At 33.9% G+C, this 27,979-nt stretch overlaps 1 protein-coding gene across 1 annotated transcript; it reads left to right on the top strand.

The window, feature by feature from the left end:
* Positions 1-416: 416 nt before the first annotated feature.
* LOC121975288 (importin beta-like SAD2) lies at positions 417-25,028 on the top strand. Its single transcript, XM_042526859.1, has 22 exons — positions 417-698; positions 1,937-2,072; positions 2,153-2,240; positions 3,011-3,166; positions 7,834-7,996; positions 8,120-8,304; positions 8,381-8,554; positions 9,695-9,840; positions 9,944-10,067; positions 10,150-10,330; positions 10,829-10,988; positions 11,859-11,900; positions 12,220-12,338; positions 12,416-12,614; positions 15,474-15,605; positions 16,215-16,318; positions 16,461-16,640; positions 22,095-22,234; positions 22,296-22,435; positions 23,483-23,646; positions 24,130-24,250; positions 24,347-25,028. The coding sequence occupies exons 1-22, from the start codon at positions 609-611 to the stop codon at positions 24,493-24,495; spliced, it is 3,093 nt and encodes a 1,030-aa protein (XP_042382793.1). The 5' UTR covers positions 417-608; the 3' UTR covers positions 24,496-25,028.
* Positions 25,029-27,979: the final 2,951 nt, after the last annotated feature.

The raw sequence follows: 27,979 nt of genomic DNA, 5'->3' as shown, positions 1-27,979 counted from the left end.
ATTTGCAGATTTTACGGCGCCCCAATTAACACCAAATCACGAGTCAAACTCAAGGCCTTCCTGGTCCCGACTCCCACAAGTTTACTCTTGAGTGACCGGATAGAGTGTCGTAAGGAAGCTCGTCCGTGGGGCCGAATGTGGGTGACCAGTGGGTAGTCGACGGCAGAGTAGCTTTCGGTGTGTGTAATGATGCGGGAGCTCGACGTTAGACGCTCGCGCACGGTCAGGATGCTATTCAATGCGAGCAGCAAATCGCCGGCCATAAAGCTGCGGATCTACCGTTACTTTCTGGAGGATCGCAGTTACGGCGATCTTGTTTGCATGTGCATTGTAGCGGATCCTACCCCGCCGGTTCAAACCACCTTGGAACAGCTTGGAGCTTCGGAGGCGAGCTTAAATACTTCCTTCTAACCCTAGAGTTAAAATCTAACTCGTTCGATTCGAGCTGCTGCTCCTCCCTCTCCGGGCGAGATCCTCTCGCCGTCGTTCGCTCTCGCGCTTGTCTCGCCGTCTAACCGACCTCCAGAATCCAAAACCCTAGCTCCGCCGCCGATCGGACCTCTTGTGGCCGAGAAATCCGTGGTCGTTCGGGTTCCCTCTGTGTCGCGATGGATCTCGCCAGCCTCACCGTTGTACTCCGCGCCGCGCTCAGCCCCATCCCGGAGGAGCGCAAGGCTGCCGAGCAGAGTCTTAATCAGGTGAAGTGCTGTTTTCCTTCTGCTGTTCAATCGGTTTTCGTTCGGCTCGGTGTTGTCGATTGTTATCCTTTGCTGGTGTTGATTGTCCTCGCTACTGTTGAATCGTGGACTCTACGATCTTATCTCTGTATACTTGTGTTCAAGTTATTTCAAAATTTGATCTTGTATATTTGGATTCTGCTAGTGCTATCGTGTGAGATAAATTCATTTCAGCAATCAAACGGTTGCCATTTGCCAGGAATTAGTTACATGTGGCGGGGGAATCCTCTCCTCAGAAGGACTTTTCTTTTTTGCATAATCTATATTTGGTAGTTCTCTGTATGCCTAGTATGCTGAAGTATTATAGTTCAACAGCCGGTTCATGCTAAAATGTCAATGTTCACAAAGTAGGATTAACCTTAAAAATGAAGATATTTTTTATAAATAAAAATAATAGAGTTTTGATTTTTTTTTTTTTTTTGGCCTATCAAAAGTATGTTGATATTATTATTTTCACACCCATGCAAGGTCAAAATACCCTGAAAGCCAAATTCCTTGATACAGCTTGTTTTATGGGGGTGGAGTGATATGGATGTAAATCAGATTTGGGAAGTGGTTCATTATCTTTTACATTCCCTGGCATGAACGTTAACTCACATACGGAATTGATCCTCTCTTCACCTTTATATTTGTTTATCCACATAGGGTAAGAATTGACTAGTAAATGCTACATGCTTATTTGCCACATCAGTGAAGCCTCGTTTGTAGTAAAAAAGAATAGATAATTGCATAGAATTATTATATAGTTATACGATTGTAATTATTTTTAATATAGAGCCAACCCACTGTAGGTCAAGGTATTAGAGATATTTATTTGTAGTGGAACTAATTTTATTTGATTTCTTTGCTTGGATGAGTCTTGTAGACTAAGGAAACCAAATTACTACAATTACGTATAAAAAATGTAATTCTATATTTTAGTTAATAAGCACTAAATCATATTTGAGAGTTTTATCTACTTGTTAGTCTCTTTTAGTAAAATCCAGCAATTCTATATTTAACCTCCAAGATATATCCATACATTGTATTTGCTTCTCCAAAGTATATTGTATCTTGACATGGTCACAATTTATTTTCTTCTCAACCATTTTCATTATACTGGATTTGAATCATATTTGTATCTGCCAAAATGTATGAAGAACTACTTTAATAGTGAAATCTTACATCTTTTTGACTATGTGAGCCCTTTTCTTGTGCAGTTCCAGCATACACCACAACATCTAGTAAGGATGTTGCAGATTATAGTAGATGGTAGCTGTGATATTGGTGTACGGCAAGTTGCCAGCATTCATTTTAAAAACTTTGTGGCAAAGTACTGGTCACCTCACGATCCTGGTTGGAGTAACATGACCTATGTCTTTTGACTTGGTTCTTTGCTTTAAAACTATAAAATGACAGCTGTATGCTTGCTTTAGGTGAATCTCATGAAGTATTGGAGAGTGACAAGAACATGGTTCGTGAGAATATTCTTGGTTTTATTGCCCAGGTTCCGCCACTGCTCAGGTACATCAATTAATTATGTAATATAAATTTCCACCTTTTATGACTTCATGTTTTGACTTGCCCCCATTGCTGACTCATTGACACAATATGTGTTGGCGCAAATTAAAATTTAATTCAATGATCTTTGATTAAATTAGGTTTTGATTGCAGACAACTTTCACATATGTCTGCATGTGAGTTACCTTGAGGTTAGGTTTTAGCTGAGTTTTGTCAGACTAGTTGTTGTTTTCTTATTTGCACCTTTGATCTACTGAATCCTGTTCTATTGGGAACATCATCAATAATCTGCTACATTTACTTTTGTGATAAACTATCCGTTTGATACTAAATAAGAGCAAACGTGGTGGATTTTTCATATTTTCATATAGTTTGATTAATGAAATATTATCTTCTTAGTTGATTTAATAGAAGATGTTGATTTATGCAAATCCATAGTATATAGATGTCATGTTAGTCTATAATGCAATGAGCTTAGGTATTAACTCCTCATTTGTTTTCTCTCCTTAGAAACTTGTCTTCATCTATTTCTTATAGTTTGTCTTTCAAAGTATTGAAACTTAATAAATCCTAAGCCACCTCCGAGGTCAATAGCTTGTGCAGATTTAATTTTAACTTCATTTTCTCAACACCCTCGAATGGTCAAATCTTTAGCAAGTGAAGCCTTCAAGACATGCCTCTTTAGTTTTAGGCATCAAATGCCTAGTACTGAAAACTTATAAGTCATTTGTAGTATATTGTTTGTTCCTCTAATATTTTCTTGAAATTAACAGAGCTCAACTTGGTGAATGCATCAAAACAATTATCCTAGCTGATTATCCAGAAAAGTGGCCAAATCTTCTCCACTGGGTAAAATGCAATTTGATGTCACAAGATCAACAAATACTTGGAGCATTATATATCCTACGATTTCTTGCTAGAAAATATGAGTGAGTATGCTAAATAATCACATTATCCTTCTTTTGGCGATTTCATAGATATTTAAAACAAATACAAATTTCTTTGCCTTTAAGAAAAATACTTCTTTTATTCTGTCTAATGCTTATGCTGAGGTTGTATCCTGAACCATTTGAGAAGTCAAAATTTGTGTAATTATGCACAGCTGTCTATATTGGAATTTATCTATCTATCTATATGTATATAAATGAAAGGGATCTTGGTGCAACAGTAAAATTGCTACTGTGTGACCTAGAGGTCATGAGTTCAAGTCTTAGAAACAATCTTTTGCAAAGCAAAGTAAGACTCTGAGACCCCACATTAGAACATGATTGATTTTCTGAGATTATTGACACCTATTCAGTTATAATAAACTATCTATTAGTCAACTATAACACAGTTCAAAAAACCACCGCCCTTTTTGCTGCCAACCATTTTAAAAATATTATTTAAATATAAAAGCAACTAATAAGATTCATGGCTTTGTTATAATTAATATATATTAGTTGGTTATAAAAGTCGTATCTAATTGTATGTAAATATTAAAAACTATTATTAATATATCAAAGCACATTTTGATGGCCACTTCCGTTGTTGCCACCTATCCATTTGTTATAAAGAGCTACTTATTGTTTATACCAAAATATAGAATGGAATTTATTTTATATAAATATATTTTTTTGATAAATATCCATTTGATTTTATTATTAACCGGCTAACTAAACTTCAATAATTATGCCTAATTTGAATATGGTGAATGAAATTAATTGATAAAATATAGATAAAAGATATATATTATTTATATATGGGAATGATTTTTGAAAGATTGGGTTCCCTAAAAATAAATACATTCCTGATTATAAATGTAAAAAAGAAACACACCATATATTTTTCATCGGAATAATTCGCTTATATGTAGGTATTATATACATAAGGAGGGAAAGAGAATCCTATAATTATGGTATGTCTATTAATTACAATCAATCACAATCTCTATAATCAAGCTAATCTAAATCAATCATAATCTCTGCAATTAAGGGAATCTTTAGAAGTATTCAACACTCCCTTTTAAGCAGGAGCATATATGCCAATCATATCTAGCTCGTCACAAAATTCCAAGCAATCCAGTTTCTTTGAGTAAATCTGTAGCATACTTCCGTTGGCATAATGAAACTCCAGATTTGTTGCGAGCAATTTCAATTTCTAAGAAATACTTAGGACATCCCATATCCCTCACAAAATGTTGTTGCAAATACTTTTTAGTTTCGTCTATCCCACATATATCATTGTCAGATATTAGGATGTCATCAACATAAATAATAAGAATGATAATCCCATTTATGCTCTGTCATACAAACACAGAATGATCCGATTTGTATTGTTTAAAGCCAACAACACTGATTATATTACTGAATTTATCAAGCCAGGCTCTGGGGCTTTGTTTAAGACCATAAATAGTCTTTTTAAGTCTGCAAATCACTGTAGCATTCTCCCCTTGAACAATATACCCTGGAGGTTGCTCCATAAACAGTGCAAATCGCCATAAAGAAAGGTATTCTTCACATCTAGCAGATACGATTGATTGACAGCCAAAGAGAACAGAACTCTAATAGAATTCAGTAGGAGAGAATATCTCAAAGTAATCAACACCATAAGTCTATGTAAATCTTTTGGCCACTAGACGAGTTTTGTATTGATCAATAGTATCGTCTGCTTTAAATTTCAGAGTAAATACCCAACGATAGACAATAATATCAATAGAAGGTGGTGCAACCACCTGCTCCCAAGTACCACGACAGATAAGGGCAGACACCAACTCCCAAGTATCACTAGAGATAAGGGCAAACATTTTCTCATCCATTGCAGTTCAACAAGCCGAGTGTTGATAAGCCTCAGAGTAGGAAGTTGGAACTTCTCTAGATGATAGAGAAACAACAAAAGCGCGGAATGCAGGACCAAGGTAATCAAATGAAATATGATTAGACAAAGGATGAGTAGTGCAAGACTGAATACCTTTATGAAGAGTAACAGACAGATCAATATCGGAGGGGCGAGGAGCATCAGGATCTGCAGTAAGTGGAGGTGAGAGACATGAATCTGGTTCTGGCTGAGCATGCCTCATGTACACCTGCAATGGTTTTGGAGACGGAGTATCTGAAGGAGACATGGATGGTGGGATAGGTAACGGAGGAGATGCTAATGTATCATGTGACTGAGCTACACTGAGGAAAAGTATGGTTGGGACTAAAAAATGTAACATCAACATAGGTGTAACTGCGTTTTGTGAGTGGATAAAGACATCAATATTCTTTTTTGGGTGCGAGAATATCCAAGCAGGATGCATTTAATAGAGTGAGGAGATAATTTATTCAATATAGGAGTAAAATTATGAACAAAACAAACATAATCAAATATGCGAGGAGGCACAGAGAAAAGAGATTTATTAGGATGAAGACAAGAGAAGGGGATATCCCTATGTAACATAGTAGAAGACATCCTATTTATGAGAAAACCAGTTGTGAGTATAGCATTATCCCAAAAAACTTAGGAACATGCATGTGACAAAGAAGAGTATGAGTTACGTCTAACATATGACGGTGTTTACGCTTAGCAAATCCATTTTATTGGGAAGTGTATAAACAAGAGGTTTGATGAAGTATGCCATGAGAATTACAGAATATAGACTCTGTCTTCTGAGTGAACTCAAGTGCATTATCGATACGAAAAATGCACAAGGCAACATAATATTGAGTTTTGATTTCGTTATAAAATGATGTTAGCACCTCAGGAACTTCACTCCTATTTTTTAGTAAATATAAGCAAGTTATGCGAGAATAATCATCAACAAAAATTATAAAATATTGAAAATCTCCTCTCGACTCAACTCTACTAGGTCCCCAAACATCACAATGAACAAGTTTAAAAGCAAAAGAGTTATGCTTATCAATTCTAGAAGGAAAAGAAGTACGATGGTGATTGCCGAACTCATAGAATCAATAAACGGAATGGGAATTAAACTTTTGAGAGTGGAAGAAAATGGGTGACCTAGACGACAATGCCACTGATAAGGAGACACAGTTGACCGAATCTAGATAGTATAGACCATCACTCTCCTGTCCTCCACCAATTATCCTCTTCATGTGTAAATTTTGAAGAATACAATAGGATGGATAAAAAGATACTGAATAGTTGTGAGCTTTTGTTAGTTGGCTTATGGACAGTAAACTAATAGGAAAATTAGGTGCAAAGAGAACATTGTCAAGAGTGATATTTGCAGTGGGTTTGACAATACCTCTTCCCGTAATCGGAGAATTGGTACCATTGGTTAGACGGACATGGGATAAAGATGAGGAAACAAAAGAGGAAGAGAAAATAGTAATATGAGTAGCACACCCCAATCCAACATCCATGACTTATCATGAGACACTTAGATAGTAGTGACAGAGGGAATGTTGGCAGAAGAGCGAAGCAATTTCTCATAATCAGTATGAGAAACTTAGGCCATATCATCATGACTACTGGTGTCTGGTGATGGAGTCGATAGTTTGGTAGATGCATTATTAGCCTAGTTAGGCTTACCAAACTTCGTCCAACACTTCTCGGAGGCATGGTTCGGACGATCACAATGAACACACGAACGACTATTCTTGGTGGTATCAATTTCACGACCACTGCGATGACCCTGAAAGAACCCACAACTGCGAGCAGCCATAGCCAAAGTGTTGGACGATGAGGAAAAACTGGTGTTAGGATGGCCTGTGGTCACATGATGTCGACTGCGAGCAGTCATAGCTAAAGTATCGGAAGATGAGGAAAATTGGTGTTAGGACGACCCGTGGTCACATAAAGAACCCGAGGCAGAAAAGGACATCGACGTAGAATTCGGCAACACATGGCATTGGTGCCGAAATCAATCGCAGCAGTATGATGTGGAAGTAGCAACAGGGGATGGTAGAAAAATTAGGTCAAAGAGAACTTGACTCTGATACCTTGTCAAAGAGAAAGAGACCATATATTTCTCAATGTAATAATCCACTTACATGTAGGTATTTATATACATAAAGAGGGAAAGAGGATCCTATAATTATGGTATGTCTATTAATTACAATCAATCACAATCTCTATAATTAAGCTAATCTAAATAAATCATAATTCCTACAATTAAGAGAATTTTTGGAAGTATTCAACAATAAATATTAATCATATTTTATTACACTTTTTTCTTATCATGTTGCTTGATATTTCTTTCATCTTTACAATTTTTTTTTGATAAATTTACTTGAATATCTACTATTTCCCATAATTAAACATAAAATATTGCCTCTCAATATCTTTTGGTATTTACTTAAAATTTAACCAATGTATTGCGATAAATAATCATTTAATTTCATGCTATTTTTTATATTTTCTTTTGAATTAACATATATGTCAATAACTTAAATCTAGTTTTAATATTTAGAAAAATTAATTTTCAAACACTTATTTGTGTAGTTATCTAATACATATTGACATTCCAAAATTGCTTTTGTTTTATCTGAAACAAATTGTTATATTTCAAAAATTTTGCTGGTTATCGGCTTCTATTATGACAAATTGTTGGTGCATATGCTTCTTCCATCACTTGCCTATTAACTTTTATCATTTTTTGTTTCTTTTTTAGGTTCAAATCAGATGAAGAGAGGACACCACTTTATCTTATAATAGAAGAGACATTTCCCCTCTTACTTAATGTATTTAATAAACTTGTTCATGTTGTTAACCCTACAATTGAAGTGGCTGATCTAATTAAGCTCATATGCAAGATATTCTGGTCATCCATATATGTAAGCACAAATATTTATATTTTATTTTCTATCTGATGCTTAAGCACAAATATTTATATTTTATTTTCTATCTGATGCTTAAAAACAATTTCATTTTCTCTATTGGGATGTTTTGTTTCTCAGCTAGAAATCCCAAGGCCACTGTTTGATCCCAATGTGTTTGGATCGTGGATGGTTCTATTCTTAAATATTTTGGAAAGGCCTGTTCCTTTGGACTGCCAACCTAGTGATCCAGAAGTCAGAAAATCATGGGGATGGTGGAAAGTCAAAAAGTGGACAATTCACATCTTAAATCGCTTATACACTCGGTTAGTGATTTCAGATTTGGGAATGAGGTTTCTTGCCATTTCTTGTTCTCAATTAACTTGTGATTAAGACTTACAGGTTTGGGGATGTGAAACTTCAGAGACCGGAAAGCAAAACATTTGCTCAAATGTTTCAAAAGAACTATGCTGGAAGAATTTTGGGATGTTATCTACAGATGCTTAATGCTGTTCGGATAGGAGAATATTTACCAGATAGAGTTACCAATCTTTTACTTCAATATCTTGGCAACAGGTAATTCCTTGAAATAGTTTGCTATATACTTTTAGTCGTATATCTAAATTTTTGGCTGTTACAGTGAGATAAGTGTCATTATTTTACTGCAATTCATTTTTGGAGCTGCAATAGCATCTTGGAACAGTTGTATGTTTAATATTCATTTTCAGATGTATTGTTGAGCTTTTATGCTCCTTTTCCACTATCTTTTATTTCATCTTTTATCACTTATTCTATGAATCTTTAGTTGCAGAGTGTGTTGTGTTTTGCAAGCCTCTAAATAAATTCAAGGAAGAATCTCCTGATCCTTACCACAATGAAATAGCAAACGGAAGTCTTGGCCACTGCATACTCTTTATATGTTTTCTTGTGCTATATCCATTTTAGTCTCTTCCCTCTATTCCTTCTTTATTTTGCAGCTTTTGCTAGTTGGATGCTTAATCTTTTATTTGTTTTTCCATTAACTTGTACAAATTGGCCGTGAAGAAAAAGTAGGATATAGCCATGTAGCCTATTCTTCTTTCCAATTCAATAAGCATTTCCTTGATGGGAATGTGAAACTGATGTTTGAGATGTATCCTCACCAAAGAATGTTAATAAGTTCAATTAAACAGTGAATGTGAAGTAAACTATTAGGGAAAGAATATATAGAAAGTTCTAATATTTTTTTTTGTGTGTGATAAAAAAAATTTAAAGGCTGACAAGTATTATCTCTAGAATTTGTTACTTATATTTCTTGTATTATGTGCTGTTTTATTCATTTGGAACAATCTAATTTTTTTTCAGTTATATACTACCACTTCCTTTCTCAATATTTAAGTTATGTCATGCATGCATTTCCATTTTTGTTAAGCTGTAAATTATTGTTCTCTTGTTGACTATGTCCTGTTTTATTCATTTAAAACACTCTAATTTGTTTTGTTAACATCATTCCCCCTCTATATATTCAAGTTATGACTTGAATGCTATTTCCACTTTTGTTAAGCTGTAAGTTATTGTTCTCTTGTTGCTTCTACTAATTATGTTTTAGCAATTATTCATTCATTTTCTGCATTTAAATCGTTTTTATAAATCTTCTCATGGTCATCTTCTGATAGAAGTTCACTAATTCATGATGACATTTAGCGTTGATTTCATTTTTCCCAATGCTTTATGCAGTATTCCGAAGAATAGTATGTACCAGTTGCTGCAACCCCAGCTAGACATTGTTCTCTTTGAGATAGTTTTTCCACTCATGTGTTTCAATGACAATGATCAGAATTTATGGACTGAAGATCCACATGAATATGTAAGGAAGGGATATGGTGAGTTTTAGACTGTCCTATTAAATCTGGGTACTGGAACTACCTTTCTCTAAATTTTCATACCATGAGATGGGATTGCAAAATACTATTTTCCTTTGTACAGATATAATAGAAGACTTGTACAGTCCGCGAACTGCAGCCATGGATTTCGTGAGTGAATTAATGCGAAAGCGTGGGAAGGCAAACTTTGAGAAGTTCATTCAATTCATTGTGAATGTTTTCAGGAGGTACACTTTTTATGGACCCTTTACTTAAATGAAAATTTTATTACAAGGAAACATTTCATTTAATCATGTTTATGGGAACCAGATATGATGAAGCACCTGTGGAATTTAAGCCATATCGTCAGAAAGATGGTGCTCTTTTAGCAATTGGAGCTTTGTGTCATAAACTGAAGAAAGCAGAGCCTTACAAGTCAGAACTTGAGCGTATGCTAATTCAACATGTTCTTCCAGAATTCACGAGTCCTGTTGGTCATCTACGGGCAAAGGTTGCTTTTCTAAAACTTTGTTAACTTTTAAATCATTTGACTTTTGTTTTATGATAGTCCAATGGAACGGTAGAGTTTATTTCATTTCATCATTGTATAGTTGCATTCACAATTCATTGCCCTCAGTATTCATTTTATGCTAGAAACACCGTGGGCTTCTTTATGTTGCAACTCGGTCTACTTCATTGCTAGTTTTCTTCCCTTCCATAATGTTTGTTCTAGATTGATGATGTGCTGGTTCATGTGACCGAATACTATGCTCCTGCTGCCTTTGGTCAATCAAATATCTCACATATTATTTCCTGGATATATTGATGTTTTATCTGAGTAAATTAAGTACAGGTTATTATAGATTTCACAAAGTTACTTCTTGCTAATCCTTGATTAATTTAGTTTACATTTTTGTTGTCAATGCTGCCAATCTTCTGTTCTTGTGATTAAAGTCTTCCATTTAGCTAATTGGTTAGTTTGATATCCTTTTATTTTTTGGTCTATCAGGCAGCATGGGTTGCAGGGCAATATGCCAATATCAACTTCTCAGATCAGAACAATTTCCGCAGAGTGTTTCATTGTGTCATTGCTGGCTTTAAAGATCCAGAGCTTCCTGTGCGTGTTGATTCAGTCTTTGCTTTGCGTGCTTTTGTTGAGGCATGCGTAGGTTAGTTTATTAAATATGATTTATTTACTTGACATGAAAGCCTTATTTACTTGTAGAAAAATCTTGGAAGAGGTTAAGTTCAGAAGAGGTTCAAATGAGATATATTGAGATTTATTTTTACTTGGAGAGAAGGTTGATGTAAGATAAAAAAGTGGGGGGATCAACTTGTATTCCTTATTTTCTAATTCATTTTTTGAAAAATGAAGAAAAGGGGAACCCAGCCATCCTACCGTGCTCTTCCTATTCGTGCATGTCTATTACATTGGTTGTTCATCTTCTTCCTGCTAACATTCTGTGAGATTGAGTGTCGTATGAAATGACCTCCCTGAGCTGAGGAGGTCATAAGGGGTCTCTTGCAAGGGCAAGCTGTTGTTGTGGAATGCTTGTTTGTGCCAGCAAGCTCCCTTGAGTGGAATTGAGAGGACACCTGTGTGCCAAAGGCAGTTATTGTTGTTCTGTGAGCTCTTTTTTAGTGTGTTGATCTCTTGTGAGTGGCATATGCCAATCAATGTTATGTGGCGATGAGCCAGAATGTGCAATCTGGAAGACCACTAGAGATTTGAGGAGGGTGAAGGATGTGGCAAGGAGCCAGACCACTAGAGACTGTGATGTTTGGAGGATAAGGAATATTAGTAGGAAGAGAGGGAGTAAGCTGAAAGAAGTTGGGGAAGGATAGGTTTGAAAAAATTATATATCGAACTTGTCCTATCTTTTCATTCTCCCAAAGTGAACAAGATTAGGTGTTTTCTTCTCCATTTCTGTCTCTCCCCCATTTTCTGTCTTCCTAGTTTCCAGTCTTCCCTAGTAAACAGGGCCTAAGTGTTTGTTTTAAGGACAACTAATTTTCTGATTGTATTGTTTCTCTTACAGATCTAAATGAGATACGCCCAATTCTCCCTCAGTTACTTGATGGTATGTTCCTTCTATTTTTATCCCAACATTATCTTATCACATACACTATATGATATATGATTTGCAGTTATAAAAGAAAGTAGGGAAAATTATTTTGGATCATTCACCCTATTAATCCTGTGTGTGCGCGTATATATATATATATATATATATATATATATATATATATATATATATATATATATTATTTTGGATCTTTCAACCTAAGTAGTTCCTTCTCTACCTCTCTCTCTATTGTTTATCAATGCGATATTACACTCTAAGCTTTGTAGTTCTTATACTCATAATTAGGTCCCTTAAAGCAATTTTGCCTCTGCAGAATTCTTTAAACTTATGAACGAAGTGGAGAATGAGGACCTTGTTTTAACTCTTGAGACCATCGTTGACAGATTTGGTGAAGAGATGGCACCTTATGCTATTGGGTTATGTCAGAATCTGGTAATTTGATTGCATATCAACAACAATTTATTTTGTTCAGTTTCTTTATGAAATCCTTCTTGATATTTTCTTTGTAGGCTTCTGCATTCTGGAGGTGTCTCGACTCATCTGAATCAGATGATGATGCTGATGACTCAGGTGCATTAGCAGCTGTTGGATGCTTACGTGCCATAAGCACGATTCTTGAATCTGTTAACAGGCTTCCCCATCTCTTTGTCCAAATTGAGCCTACTTTATTGCCTATACTGCAGAAGATGTTAACTACAGATGGCCAAGGTAACTATTTTTCTTATTGCAAATGCTAGTGAGTGTTAGTTAAACATGTGATCATGGATGACAGTAAATGTTTGTTGAGTGTGTGAGTGAGAAAGAGAGAGAAATATAGTTGTGTCATGGAGTGTGTTATGTTTGCAATCCACAAAATAATATTTTTCAAATCTATCATTCTTTGGCTCTCTCTCTCTCTCTTTCTCTCATATATATATATATATATATATATAGTCTTGATACCCTACTTACCTTACGGTGCTCACAAGGTGAGCACCATGTGTAATTTTTTTTTGGTTCACACGAGAATGTTACCCTACTTACCTTATGGTGCTTATACCCCACCTAACTTACGGTGCTCCCATTGTGAGCACCAAGTATATTTCTCTTTCTTTATTTTTGTAGAGTTTAGGGTTTAGAATTTAGTGTTTCGGGTTTGAGTTATAGTATTAAAGTTAAATATTTTTTTTAAAAAAATTACCTTATATATATATAGTCTTAATACCCTACTTACCTTATATATATATATAGTCTTAATTCCCTACTTACCTTATGGTGCTCACAAGGTGAGCACCATGTATAATTCTTTTTTTGTGGTTTTATATATATATTTATAAAAGAATGTTACCATACTTACCTTATGGTTATGGTGCTCACAAGGTGAGCACCAAGTATATATATATTTTTTATTGTTTTAAAGCTTAGGGTTTAGAATTTATATTTATAATCTTGATACCCTATTTACCTTATAGTGCTCACAAGGTGAGCGTGTAATTTTTTTTTTTTGGTTTTATATGTAGGCACACACAAGAATGTTATCCTACTTATCTCTTGTGAGCATCAAGTATATATAAATTTTATTTATTTTTTTAGAGCCTAGGGTTTCGAATTTAGGGTTTATGGTTTGAGTTATCGTATTAAAGCTAAAGAAATAAAAAAAACAAAAAAAAAATACACGTGGTGTTCACAAGGTGAGCACCATAAAGTAAGTAGCATATCAAGACCAATGATTGAAATACTGTGCTGGGCGGCATAGACCATTTTGACCATTCCGGTAGGGGAGCGAAACCTGCATAGTATGCTCTCAAATTTTGTGTGCATCATCCGTGCGTCGCTAACGAATCGCACGACAGAAGTGGTTCGGAGACGTCGTAGGATGCCCCTCCAGAGCCGTCAGAAGCATCGCGGGACACTTTTGGGACGCCGGAAGATTAAAATTGTGATTTATTTAATTCAAACAATTCCCAACTTAAGTGTGTTATTTCAAAGAGATTTTTATAAACCCTAATTAAACTATCTCAATAAAATATATAAAAAATATATTTAATTTTTTTATAAAAATATTAATTTTATTAATTGATAATCTGAAATTATTTTTACTATTTTAAATTTTATTTAAAAATTCTAAAAGATTCTAATAAATCAAATTTATATTCTGATAATTTTTTTATTATTTATTATTTTTTTAATTGTTTTAATGTTTAATTGATATTTTGATATATTTTTTTTACTATTTTAAATATATATTATTTAAATTAATAATTAATTAAATGAATAAATAGTTAATTTATATATAATTATATATAAAATAACATCTTTGTATTAATTTATATAATTATGATTATTTAATCTAGATGATGGAGAACTATAGAGTTAACTTAAGCAGAATGTTATGAGAATCAATACTTCTAATTCACGTCACTCCTTTTGGTATTAGTAAGGTAACATATTATAATGTATTAATTTTAATTCGAGTTATTGATAGATCAATTTTCTTTAAAGAAAAATATATTTAATTGATTTTTATAACAAGTTGTTAAATAATGGAGGACTTATATAAAATCAATATATAACGTATTTTTAAATTATATACAATAAACATATTTATCTACTAATTACTATATATAAATAAAAAAATAGCAAAATCATATCGGCACGATACGATACTAAAACTGTATCTTTCCGGTCTGGAAATATATATATATATATATATATATATATAGTGTGAGAGAGCCAAAGAATGATAGATTTGAAAAATATTGTGTTTTGTGGATTGCAAACTAAACACACTCCATGGCACAACTATATAAATTGCAACTTATTTATCTTTTGAGTTTTCATCATCGAATGACAGAACCAATTGTTATGCTACTCAAATAAATATTAATTGTTATTATTGGGCTCTGTTCAAAAGTGTATTTCTGCTTGCTTTAGTTTAACTCCAAAACTATCATCAATCCATATATGGTAATAAAATGGTGATGTACAGCTTATCACTGTAATTGTAGCTTTAATTCAAGACAGAATCCTATTTAATCTATAATTTTATCCAAGGACATGGATGTTGGTTGCTTAGGTCTGAATTGAATGACACATAAGATGGCTGGTTAACTCCCTCTTTCAAATTCACCATTTTGATTATGAATAATTTAGCTTGTGTAAAGCGTGGGCTGCGAAGGCACATAGTTAATTCGTTCTGCTTTTCATGAAGGGCTGTGTTCCATATTCTATGTATTGTCATATAATCTTTAGCTCTGACATTTGAGTTGGTAGGAGTTAAAAACATTGTTCATATATTTGAGATTGTCTTGAATTGAGTAATCATTTTTGTAAAAGCTTGGGATTTGTATAGCTATAGTTTCTGAAGACAGGTTTGAGTGAAGGGATAATGTAAGTTGCACGCTCCATGTTGTATGCCAATGAGGATTTTGAATTTTCTTAAACTATAGGTGTATTTCTAAAATTTTTTTTACAGCCCAAAAATAGTATAGGGGAAGGAGAGAAATCCAAATAAAAAAAAGCTTTCTTTAGTTTTCTCTTTAGTTTTCAGATTATAATGAGATAATACTTCTACTTTGTTTCTTGCAGATGTTTTCGAAGAAGTTCTGGAAATAGTCTCCTATCTGACATTTTACTCACCAACAATTTCATTGGAGATGTGGAGCCTTTGGTCTTTAATTGTGGATGCACTTGGAGATTGGGCTATAGATTTCTTTGATAGTAAGTCTTTGCTTTCATATCAAGTCACTCATGTGTCATGTTCTTTCACTCTCGTCTTTTGCATTTTAGCATCAAGATTAACCTAGCATGTCACGCATGACATTATCTTTTGTAATCTTTATCAGTTATTCTTCATGCATCGCTAAAATTTCATTCGTCTTCCAGATATCCATTATGAATGTGTCCTGTAGTACCTTAACATGCTTTCAACATCCGCTTATTTTTAGTATCCATCTATTGAGTGGATATCAGGGTTCTATTGTTGTGGTTATTATTCTGTCTGTCTTTGAGCACTTGGATATTATCTTGATATTTTGTTTGGCTTTTTTATGCTTTTAGTTAAGGAACATATGCTAATATGCCAATTTTTGTCTACATTGTTTCATAATGGTTCTCTTCCTTTCCTATAACGATTTATTATAGGACACTGATATAGTTGTTAATTATGATCTTAGTTATGTTCCTTTGCATTAAATTTTTAGAAAAAATATTATTATATTCTATTCCTTGTTATGATTGCGTATGTTTTCATTGCAAATAGTTTCATTCCTATTTGCACATCAAGATGTTTCCTTGGTATTGGTTTTTACTGGTTCTATTTTCTTGAAGATATTCTTGTTCCGTTGGACAATTTCATATCCAGGAGTACATCACATTTTCTGACATGCAAAGACCCTGACTACCAGCAAAGCTTGTGGAAAACTCTTTCATCTGTAAGTTAATAACTTAAAAGAAAAGGCATATATCATTTTAATATTCTACATTATTTTCAGCTGACTCAACTCTGTCAAATGGTTGGGGACTGTGATTTTTTTTATATGCTAATGACAAGAAACACATGGTGATTCAATGCAGATAATGTCGGACCAAAACATTGACGATGCTGATATTGAGCCTGCTCCTAAGCTAATTGAAGTTGTATTTCAAAATTGTAAAGGACAAGTAGATCACTGGGTTGAGCCTTATTTAAGGATCACCATCGAACGATTGCGTCGAGCAGAGAGGCCTTATTTAAAGTGCCTTTTGATGCTAGTGGTAAGAAATTCAATATTGGTGCATATTCTTATCCCTCTGGTTTATTGTTTATTTGTATAGGTTCATTCATAGTAAAGCTCTGTACTTATGATCTTTAGATTTTTCTATGCACGTTTCCAATTTAGTTTTCTATGCATGTTTCCAATTTAAGAAACTTCTTGAGTTTCTAGGAGAGTTTGTTTTCTAGTGACCATGAGAATCCTAATCTACATTCTGGTACCATTGGAGCACAACAAACAATGGATAGTTAATCTCTACCTAAAGTTTATTTTTCAAATTTTTTATATGTGTTTGCATTGATATGTTGTGAAGTTGTTTCTGTGCACATGTGGACACATGTAGTGAGAATGAAAATTTATTTAACATTTATTGTACCTCCAGCCATGGTTATAAGTGCCGACCACATGCAGAATTTATCGTTTTCCTCTCTGACCAACACTGGTATCGGTACTGTGACGGTAGCCTTACGAGGCCCGCAGTCGCCTCCGTTAGGTTGTGGGTGGCGATTTTTTTCTTCCAATTTTATTTAGACAAAACAATTATTTTCTAAACAAGTAATTCCTTTCCCCTACAATATTTTGCCTTTAATTTGTTCTCTCTCATTCATTAATTTTTTTCCTAGTTAGGTTTTCCCCTTCTTTATTCATTTATTTTTTCTCCTCTATCTGTTCATGAAGGTCAACAGAGAGGGAAAAAACTTTTAAGGATAGTTAATTTTTATCTCTTGTTCATCTCTTCACAAACTAGAGAAAGAATGGTTATTATTTTCCCCCCTTCTTTATATGTCCACGAGGTTATATGTCCACGAGGTCAACATGGAGAGTAAATTCCATATATTTAGGAGACAAATTATTAAGAAAGATAAAAAAAATATTAAATAAATATAATATAATTTCTAACTTTATAAAATTTTTTATTGCTAATGAACTAAATTATTGTATATATAAATTGGTTTAATATTAAATTGATAAAATAAATCCAAATTAAATCTAGTTAAACCTACTAGATACTGCCATGTTTACTTGGTAGTGTTTAGTTAATCCTAAATTGACTTTTACTCAATAAACGTCAAACATTTAACAAGATAATATAAAAACTTAAATTCAACTTTCAACATCTGAAATATAATTCAATAGTAAACATCTATAACAATTAAATATTAATAAAAATATTTTTAAATTAATATATTTAAATTTAAAAAGTACCGAAGGTGTATCGGCACTAGTACGATACTGAAATTGTATTGTTTCGATCATAAACTGAAACTACGACATGATTCGAAATTTTCTGTCACAATTTAAATTATCATAAGGATTTTAAAAAGCCATAAAATAGTTTAAACTTGACATGGGTATTAAAGTTCAAATTAGGTTAAATCTCTATGCAAAAAAGGCAGCCCGGTGCAAAAAGCTTCCACCAATGTGGGATCCTGAAGAAGTGTTTATTGTATGCATCCTTCCCCTGCTTGCTTTGCAAGAGATTGTTTTCGTGTAAACATCTTTAAAAATTAGTGGGTACAATTGGTAAGCTTCCGTAGGAAGCTTAACCATAATTGAAATGTGCTTAATTCATTTCTCACTCTTTCCGCTATATGTATTGAGGGGAAAATTATGTTTCCTCCTCTCGAACCCTACGAATTTCTCTCTACCTTTATATATAATTGACGAACAGAGGATATTGTTAATACCCATTTGCCCCTTATATATTTACATATAAATTCCTAGTGCTTGCCTTCAAGTTAGTTCGAATCTATTGTAGATACCAGTTTATTACAAATATATTCATGTCTAGAGAATGAGACACACCTTTTTATTGTAACGACCCGACCCTCTTGGCCCATTTGGCGGCCCATTTGGCGACCCTCGGGTCGTCGACCGTCGGCCCTTATGTCGTCGGCCCATTTTGATTTTTGCCTCCCCCAGGATTCGAACTCTAAACCTCCAGGCTTAAGTATTAGAGTTTATGAATCCTGGTAACCAAGTGAGATGATATCACTTGGTTACTAGGATTCATAAACTCTAATACTTAAGCCTGGAGGTTTAGAGTTCGAATCCTGGGGGAGGCAAAAATCCACTGGCGAGGGGTGGAAAGTCCTAGTGAGTAACGGCACGGCCAAAGGGTCGACGACCCGAGGGTCGCCAAATGGGCCAAGAGGGCCGGGTCGTTACAATAAGGATATATCTAGTTGAGATGTCTGTAAAATGACGCTCATAGAGAAGATTGATTTGACATGATGTTCAAGGAATGGTGCACATGGGGAGAGGAGGATTGATCCCGTTTAAGATATATAGAATGAAGCATGTGGAGAGAAGGGAACGAATCTGTCTTGAGGCCTTTGTGGTATGCATGCAGAGTGAGATTTTGCTTTAGATGGCAGAATGAAGCACTTAGAGAGAGACTAAGGCAAGCTGGCTTGGAATCTTTGGAATGACATGTGGAGAGATGAAAAGAAAACCCACATGAGGTGTATATGATGAAGCACATGAAGAGAACACATACCAAAGGAACTCGCGCAATACGAGTCACACCGAAATGAGCTGAAAATTAGCTTCTGAAATTGGGCTTTAATTAATCTGCTGGACCAACTAGCAGATTGGGCTGAAAACTTGGTTTTATTCTGGGTCGGCTGCTGAACAGATCTAATTAGGATATTGGTTGTGCTCTTTGAGTTTCTGTTGTGCAAGAGGAAGCCTCTGTGCTGCCAATGCAGAGGCAGCCAGATTGTCCCTCGGAGATGCATAGTCGTCAAAGAAAGAAATGACGTTTAGGGCTCATTCGACGTTGTCTCATTGAACTTGTGCAAAAATCAAAGTGAGTCTCAGTGTCATCTAGGACTTTTGTGAAGGTTGTGGTGATGTTTGGCGTTGGTTGGCACTTGCACGAAGGACAATGCTGAAAAATATCTCATGGATGGGACTCTTGTGAGCACATGGATGATCAGACCGGTGATTGGACATAGGTTATGCAAAGGATGAGGCTCTAATAGCATGTCGGGAGAAAAATTAGCTTTTCTCTAAAATCTTAGGCAACCCTCTTTTTTTATATATTTTATTGATTAATAAAGATATTACAAATAAGCCCATATGTATTGTATATTTAGGGCAAGTGAATGTGAAGCTTCGTGCTTAATGGTACGCCAACCGCCATACAAATGTCTCATCTTTAATAAACCAAGATAATTCCCTTACACTTGTGCCTCTTTTTCCTTATGAGGAATGGTTTCCTTTTTATTAATTTTGTTGATATGGGTTATATACTTCACATCTCATCTATTCCTAGTGTTAACTTGGTTATAGCTTCTATATACTTCACATCTCCTTGAACTTGTGCAAAAATCAAAGCGAGTCTCAGTGTCATCTAGGATTTATGCGAAGGTTGTGGTGATGTTTGCTGTTGTTTGGCACTTGCAAGAAGGACAAAGCTGAAAAATGTCTCATGGATGGGACTCTTATGAGCACATGGATGATCAAACCGGTCATTGGAGATAGGTTAGGCAAAGGATGAGGCTCTAATAGCATGTTGAGAGAAAAATTAGCTTTTCTCCTCTAAAATTCTAGGCAACCCTCGTTATTTTTATATTTTATTGATTAATAAAGATATTACAAATAAGACCATAAGTATTGTATATTTAGGGCAAGTGAATGTGAAGCTCTGTGCTTAATGGTACGCCAACCGCCATACAAATGTCTCATCTTTAATAAACCAAGATAATTCCCTTACACGTGTACCTCTTTTTCTTTTTGAGGAATGGTTTCCTTTTTATTAAATTTGTTGATATGGGTTATATGCTTCACAAGTTCACATCTCATCTATTCCTAGTATTAACTTGGTTATAGCTTATATATATTAGTTTTCTTTAGACCCACTAATTAAACATAAAACAATACATGATTTTGCATATATGACCATACCATGTGAAATACAATGCCAATGCAGCTATATAAAATACAAAAGACTTTAAATAGAATGTCGCTTTCAATATTAATAATGTTGGCTATTAAAACATGCCATGGCAATTTTTCTAGATACAATTTTGTCCAATTCCGTGTAGTACACAGATAAAATGTACTAATTTGGTAAATTAATGAAATCTAATGTTATTTGGTAAGAGCAATTTCTCTTGTGCAACCCATGTTTTATCATTCCATCCTGATACTTTGGCACACATCAACATGCTAGGATACACCACAAGATGAATTCAAGTAATATTTATTCTCTTTTTTTATCTTTCTACTCCAAACTTTTAATTTAATTCATTATATGAACTCATCTAGATATGCATTGAAGTAAATCTGAATGAAATCATTTCTAATTCAACTATTTAATTAATAGTTATTAAAATTTAAAACTCTAGGTGAAAAAATGACATACCCATCTGAATTCATCTATGCATGCTTTACCACATATTAAGTATGCTATATAATATAAGATTATTATTTTTAAATTATCTAATTCCTATAATCTTATTTTATAAGTAAATTAATTAATTAAAAGTGTATTAAACGAGTAAAACTCATCTAAATTCATCTTGTTATGCTTTGATGTGTGTCAAAGCATGCCAAGTAGTAAAACATGTTACCGAAGTTGTACCATTTGACTGGGGATTAAAACTTCAGCATATAATTGTCTTTTATACTAGGAATGGCAGCAATTGCTTGATGCCTTTGCTGCAGTGGTGAACGATGGAAGCAGTGCTCAATGGAGATTGCAGATTTTTTAAAAACAGAACTAAAAGAGAAAAGGCTGTAAAGGACTTGGTTATTGCTGAAGATGCTTTGTTCTGCAAAGATCAATGGCCAGGCTGACTTTATATAGCCAATTCAATGATCCTACATGTGGCTTGTTTTTGTTGCATGCTCCGACTGGCTATGCAAACTAGATAATTATGTTTTGGAATATTGATTTTTCATTGTCTACATTTTTAGTTACTCAATTCGCTGCTCTCAATGAACCAAACTCTTGTTAGACGGACAACAACATAGAATTTCCAGAGTTACAATCCTCACCCTTATATAGAGAGACAACACTGAATTTGAAAAGTCATCATCTATTTGAACAGATAACAAAAGAATAATTATTTCGTTTAGCTTTTTTTGCTAACCTTATATAGATAGACATTTGTATTGTTTTCTTGTAAATGTCCTCTGATACTTAATTGAGAATCCTATCGTCTGCAACATTCAAGGTGTTTTATTTAGAGACACTTGAATTATTTTTTTGTTAATATCCTCATCTTGTATTTCCTGTAAATCATATTGTCTGCGACTTTCTTAATGTTCGCTATAGTTATATATTTGTTCAAAAAATTGTGCCATATTATCTTTGAAATTCATATTGCAATAGTATAATGAGCTTATGGCTTATTGTCTTGGATTTCATTCACTAAATTTGCTCAAGTTTTGATACCGATGTCAAATCTCCATTATGTTGCAATGAGATTTGTTGTTTTTGCAGATTGCAGATGCTTTTTATTACAATCCCATATTGACACTTGGGCTACTACATAAGCTTGGGGTTGCTGCAGAGGTTTTCAATCTCTGGTTCCAGATGCTACAGGAAGTGAAGAAGAGTGGTTTGCGTGCCAATTTTAAAAGGTTGGAATCATTTTATTATGGTCAATCAGTCTGGTTACTAATTAGCCATTTCTAATTGCAGAGAACATGATAAAAAAGTTTCCTGTTTGGGATTGACTTCAGTTCTGAGTCTTCCAGCTGATCAGTTGCCAGGAGAAGCATTTGAACGAGTCTTCAAAGCAACACTCGATCTTCTTGTTTCTTACAAAGATCAGGTTGCTGGTAAGGCACATAAGCTACCAGGACAGACTTATATGGTTTCAGTTTTTTGTTTGTTCAACAATGATTGGTTTTCTTATTGTTTCTTGGTTGTAGAAGTTTTCTAATAGCATACATTTTTTCTTAAAGTTGTTGCTTTGTGAAGGGGAGCCTTGGCGCAGCGGTAAAGTTGTTGCTTTGTGACCAAAAGGTCATGGGTTCGAATCCTAGAAACAACCTCTTGTAAAAAGTAGGGTAAGGCTGCGTACAATGGATCCTTACCCGGGACCCTGTATAGCGGGGACTTTGTGCACCGGATTGCCCTTTTTTATACATTTTTTCTTATCTTGATGTATCCATTAGCGTATATTACTGCTATAACTTAGCTCTTATGTGTTTATTATCTTTTCTCTTTATCTAACCATCACTTGTATTTATTAGTAGGATAGTCTGCATAATAAAAATTTATTGATGCCACATGTTATTTTCTTTGATTTTTTGACACGACTTGACCTAACTTGCAGTTTCCTGGGTTTTGGGTTTGACCTAAATGTGTTCAGGACATAAACGGGTTCACCTGTTTATGACTTGCAAATAAATGGGTCAATGCTGAGTCATCAATGGGTCAACCGGTTTATATATATATAATTATATAATATAATATAACATAAGATCATGTAGATTATATTTTATATTTTTTACAATTAAAAATGATTGCTATATAGTTTGTATTTAAAATTTGTTTAAGTTTTTCTAAATGGGTTGTGCCATATGACCCGTTCATTAAATGGGTCGTATTCACACTTATCTAACTCGTTTAATTGAATGGGTAACTGATGTGTCAACTTGTCCATAAATATGTTGTGTGTAGATTGAAAATTTTGACCTGTTTATTAAACGGGTGGTGATCAGATTTGGATTAAACGGGTCAGAGCCCAATAAAAAGTAATCACCCGTTTATAACTTGCCATCCTTTAAAACCTTAAAACCTTTATCTGGTATGACATGATATAAACGGGGAGGTTGTTTGAGTTGATTATTTGGTTAACTTTCCTTAATATGCTTGAGCAGAAGCTAACAAGCAGGATGATGCCGATGATGATGATGATGATGACGACATGGATGGATTTGATGACGATGACGAAGATGAGGATGAGTCTGACAAAGAAATGGGAGATGATGCTGATGGCGGGGATGAAGCCAATAGTCAAAAGCTCCAAAAACTAGCAGCAGAGGTTTCTTGATCTTGATCTTATCTATTTCTCGTTCTGTTTCCATTTCTGTTTTACCTCCAATAGGTTAGCATTTTCATTTGAACATTTCTGTTTTACCTCCAATAGGTTAGCATTTTCATTTGAACATTTGACTGCATGCTCGTATTAGGGATGAAAATTCCGTGTTATCCCAATGGTAATATGCACAACCTGTTCGGTTAGGTATTACCCTACCTGCCTCACTGTCTATGCCTGACTGAGATGCAAAAATAATAATAATAATAATAATACAATATGTATTGATCTGTCCTGAACTTGACCTCATCAATAGCTAATTTTAATCTCATCTGTCTCTTATGGTCTTCATTACTACATTCATAAACATGGAATTTAAGTATTTATGCAATGTACTGTTTCTTCTTTTAGCTTTCTGAGGTTTCCTCTGTTATTTTTTCTTTTTTTCCCCTTCTTGCTTCTCTTTTAAAATGGTCTCTGCAAAATCAGGCAAGAGGGTTCCAGCCAAACAATGATGATGACTCTGATGATGATTACAGTGATGATGAGGAGTTGCAATCACCAATTGATGAAGTGGACCCTTTTATTTTCTTCATGGATACTATCCAAGGTAAGCTTTATTTCTCATCTGGCATTTTGTTTGATGTATGCTTTTCATTCCGTTCTTAACAGAAATATTTGACATCAATGGTATTAATGTCTGCAGCTGTGCAATCAGCCAATCCTGCTAGGTTTCAGAACCTAACCAGGTCATTGGACTTCCACTATCAGGCTCTGGCTAGTGGTATCGCTCAACATGCTGAACAGAGAAAGGTGGAGATTGAAAAAGAGAAGCTGGAAAAGACTTCAAATTAGTGATATGTTGGTATATCTGCCACATTGGTAATTTTCCAGTTGCTATGGTCGTGATCATTCCTTTAGTAGACGAAGACTGAATCTGGTTATGTTATCCTTGGTTCTTTTTGGTGCGAAGTGCTCAAAACACCATCGGCTGTGCAACTCGGATAATTATCATGGTACTTGGCTCCTAATTTTTTATATTCTCCTGCAATACCAGAAACAAGATGATAGATACATGGTAGGACATGTGCTGCTATCTTTGATAAGTTTTGTTGAAGTTTTTGTTGTAGAATTGGCAACTTCATGATGCGTGGAGTTGTCCTCTATTTTCCATTCTTGGATTCATGATACAGTGAGAAACGAGTCATCTGTCTTTCATGTAGCAGCTATTGTTTGAGGAATTGTTTCCTAAGCATAGCATCAGCCAGGTATAGAGTGTATAGTGTATGATTATTATTGAGGGAATTCTACTTGTCTTTGGAAAGGTGTCAGTCATTGTGTTATACTTTGGACTCAGATTTATTTATTGGTCATCCTTCACCAATCAAGGGGTGGTTTTATGTAAGCTATTGTTTTTGTCCTTTTCCATTTTGTTTCTGATTCTGTTGTTCATATTTACAAACAAATTTTATTTACTAGGGTGCTCTTTTGCCTTTGATATTGATGTTCAGATACATTTTTCTAATGTTTAAAATTGCAACATGAATTACTACATCTTGATCTTCAATTTTGTAAAGAAGTGCACACAACATTGTGGTTGTATGATTCTTCCATCCAAACATTAATTTTATTGTTTGAAAGTGAGCTTTTCATGTATCATTTTTTTTCCATTTGCTTATCAATGGATGATGCTAGTTTAGTTCATTATGTAAAGATGTTCTTTATTCTGCTGAGAAAGCTCTCTACATATTTTGATCGTATTTCCAGCCTTGTTATATCTTGAGAATGTTAAAGTTTGCCATTTTTAAATGGTGCATTATAAATTTATATGTTTTGTAAAATTAATTTGTTAATCAGTACATAGTTAAATGTTTGAATATGAATTTTAAATTTTATTTGCATTTAATGGGTTAATGACTATGAGTGTGTGTAGTTGTTAAATTAGATGTTTGTGAACAAATTTAACATTCAGTTTGATATAATTCATTTATCTTTGTCTAATAGTAAAAATATATATAAATAGATATATGTGAAAAATTGATTTTCACAAATATTTTGTGTGAATAATTTATTTATTTATTCAAATATATTAAATAATAATAATAATTTAAATATATTTAAAATAAAGAATAATTTAAAATTTTGTATTGGATAAAAATTTATTTTAATTTATAGTAAGTTGGGTTTGATAAGTAAATTGATAACATTTTTAATAATAAAGTTGAACAACTAAATTCTTAATTGTGCTTATATCATCCTGGTAGAAAATTACGTTCAAGCTTTCCCTAGCTCTTTTTCATCAATGAACCCTTGATATATATGAAAAAGTGGTTTGTTGATAAATTTCTACTTCTATATTTATTTATGAGATGTTTGAATTTTTCAAAACTCAATAGACATGTAGAAGAAAAATATTATTACTATAACTTTTATCAAAAGTTTATTGTAATCTTTTTATTCAAATAACTATTACAGTGAAGCAAGATGAGGAACAACTAATTTCTTTATAATAAACAGATTCATTTTGCAAGTTTACCCTTCTAATTTTACTTGATTCGTTTCTATTCCTATAACTCTGAGGACAAAGGTTATTATTGATAATTTAATTATCTATCTAAGGTTATGTTGTTTAATCATGTTTAGTTCAAGTAATAAGTGATTATCAGATAATGAAACATGTCTTAGTAATTGAGGGATATAATTCAGAATACGATAATTGAGAATATGATAATCTTAGAAGTGTGTAGTTTTACATGATCGAATTCGATGTTAATAAAAAACAATCCCAAAATTATCCTTGAATTCTTTCAATGTTCTCGACTCCTGAATCGGCCGTTTCCAGCATCGATCTCGGCTCCGAATGGATGAAAGTGATCGTCGTCAACCTCAAGTCGGGCCAAAGCCCAATCTCAATCGCCAACAACAAAATGTCCAAGTGAAAGTCACTGGCCCTCGTTGCCTTTAGTGGAGGCAACCGCCTCATTGGCGAGGAGGTCGCTGGGATCGTCGCCCGATACCTCGACAAGGTCTACTACTTGGTGCGCGCCATGATCGGTAAACCTTACGAGTACGTAAAGGTCTCACCAAGTCACTCTACCTCCGGTACGACCTCATCGAGGACTCAAGAGGGGCTGCTAAGTATCCAAATCGATGAGGGGTGACCGTGTATAGCGCAGAAGAGTTGCTCGCGATGATTATGGGCTATGTTCAATGTTCGTCTTTCAAGATCACTTCTCGTAACATAATCCTACTGTTAGATCTACTTTTAGCTACTCTAAGCTTTTTTTTACTTTAGATCTCAATTTTGGTTTTGGTTTTTGACTTTTGCAAGGTACGAGCTGGGAAGGCAGCTTGCAAACACGTAGCTCTCGAGCAACCAGCAGGGCCGGCCCTGAGGTATGTGGGCGATAGTCAAGTGCCCTTGTTGTTTAGGAGCCCCCAAAATTCGACATGTATATATAATATATATTATATAAAGAATTATTATGCTACGAACTCTATCCTATCCTACGAATTATTACGGATCAACTGTCACGTCATATTATTTTATTTTTTTAATACAACATTTCCTCTTTCTTGTTTTTTCCTTTTGCTTCTTCCTTCTCACCGCACCTCACCGCCCTCAAACTCGCCGGCCCTTGCCTCGCAGAAAATGGTGACGATGCAGTTGCCGAAGTACTCCGCCGGAAGCGCCGGCTGTAGAATTACGAAATTGAGATATTACATTATTTTAATAAAAACCTAAAAAATATATTTGATTGGATTATTTTAATAAAAACCCAAATTGAATTATTTAATAAAGGTAAAAAAAAATTTTCTATTAAAATTTAAGAAAAAAACTAAAAAAAAAAAAAAAAAAAAAAAAAAAGAAGAAGATAAACAATCCTTTTTTCTCTGTCCAAGATTTCATTAAATTGTACAATTCTTTCTTCATTAATTTATTTACAAAAGTCATAAGACTATAAAGAATAAAGCATGAATCCTGAATGCTATTTTTTTTCATTTTTCTTCTTTAAATCTCTTCTAATTAAATTATAAAAGTTTATTAATTTTAGTTTTATCAGCATCATCATTCATTAATATAAAAACTTAAAACCTAAGTTACCTTCTTATTTATTTTTTTCTTATTGTTAATATTCAATATTGATTTTTAATATTGTATTGGAGTCAATATTTTATGATTGAGTTTAAATAAATCATCCAATTTTAATCATCATAGAATAGATTATATCGATTACTTCAAGTACAAATCAGACTTTATTATTCTTTGACTATTATTTTCACTGCTTGTATTTATTTCATTGTTAGCTTTGTTGCTGGTTTTGTGTTTTATTTTTAC

The sequence above is a fragment of the Zingiber officinale genome, chromosome 4B (assembly GCF_018446385.1).
Source record: "Zingiber officinale cultivar Zhangliang chromosome 4B, Zo_v1.1, whole genome shotgun sequence".
In the NCBI taxonomy this organism is placed as follows: domain Eukaryota; kingdom Viridiplantae; phylum Streptophyta; class Magnoliopsida; order Zingiberales; family Zingiberaceae; genus Zingiber; species Zingiber officinale.
Note: the sequence above shows the minus strand (reverse complement) of the source record. Positions and strands in the feature narration are given on the sequence as shown.

What these genes read in the sequence shown, in the direction of transcription:
- LOC121975288 (XM_042526859.1), top strand. Translation starts at nt 609, where the DNA reads ATGGATCTCGCCAGCCTCACCGTTGTACTCCGCGCCGCGCTCAGCCCC. An exon ending in TTTCTTGCTAGAAAATATGA is followed by an intron (nt 3,167 to 7,833) that starts GTGAGTATGCTA and finishes TTTCTTTTTTAG; the next exon opens with GTTCAAATCAGATGAAGAGA. An exon ending in TTAAATCGCTTATACACTCG is followed by an intron (nt 8,305 to 8,380) that starts GTTAGTGATTTC and finishes TAAGACTTACAG; the next exon opens with GTTTGGGGATGTGAAACTTC.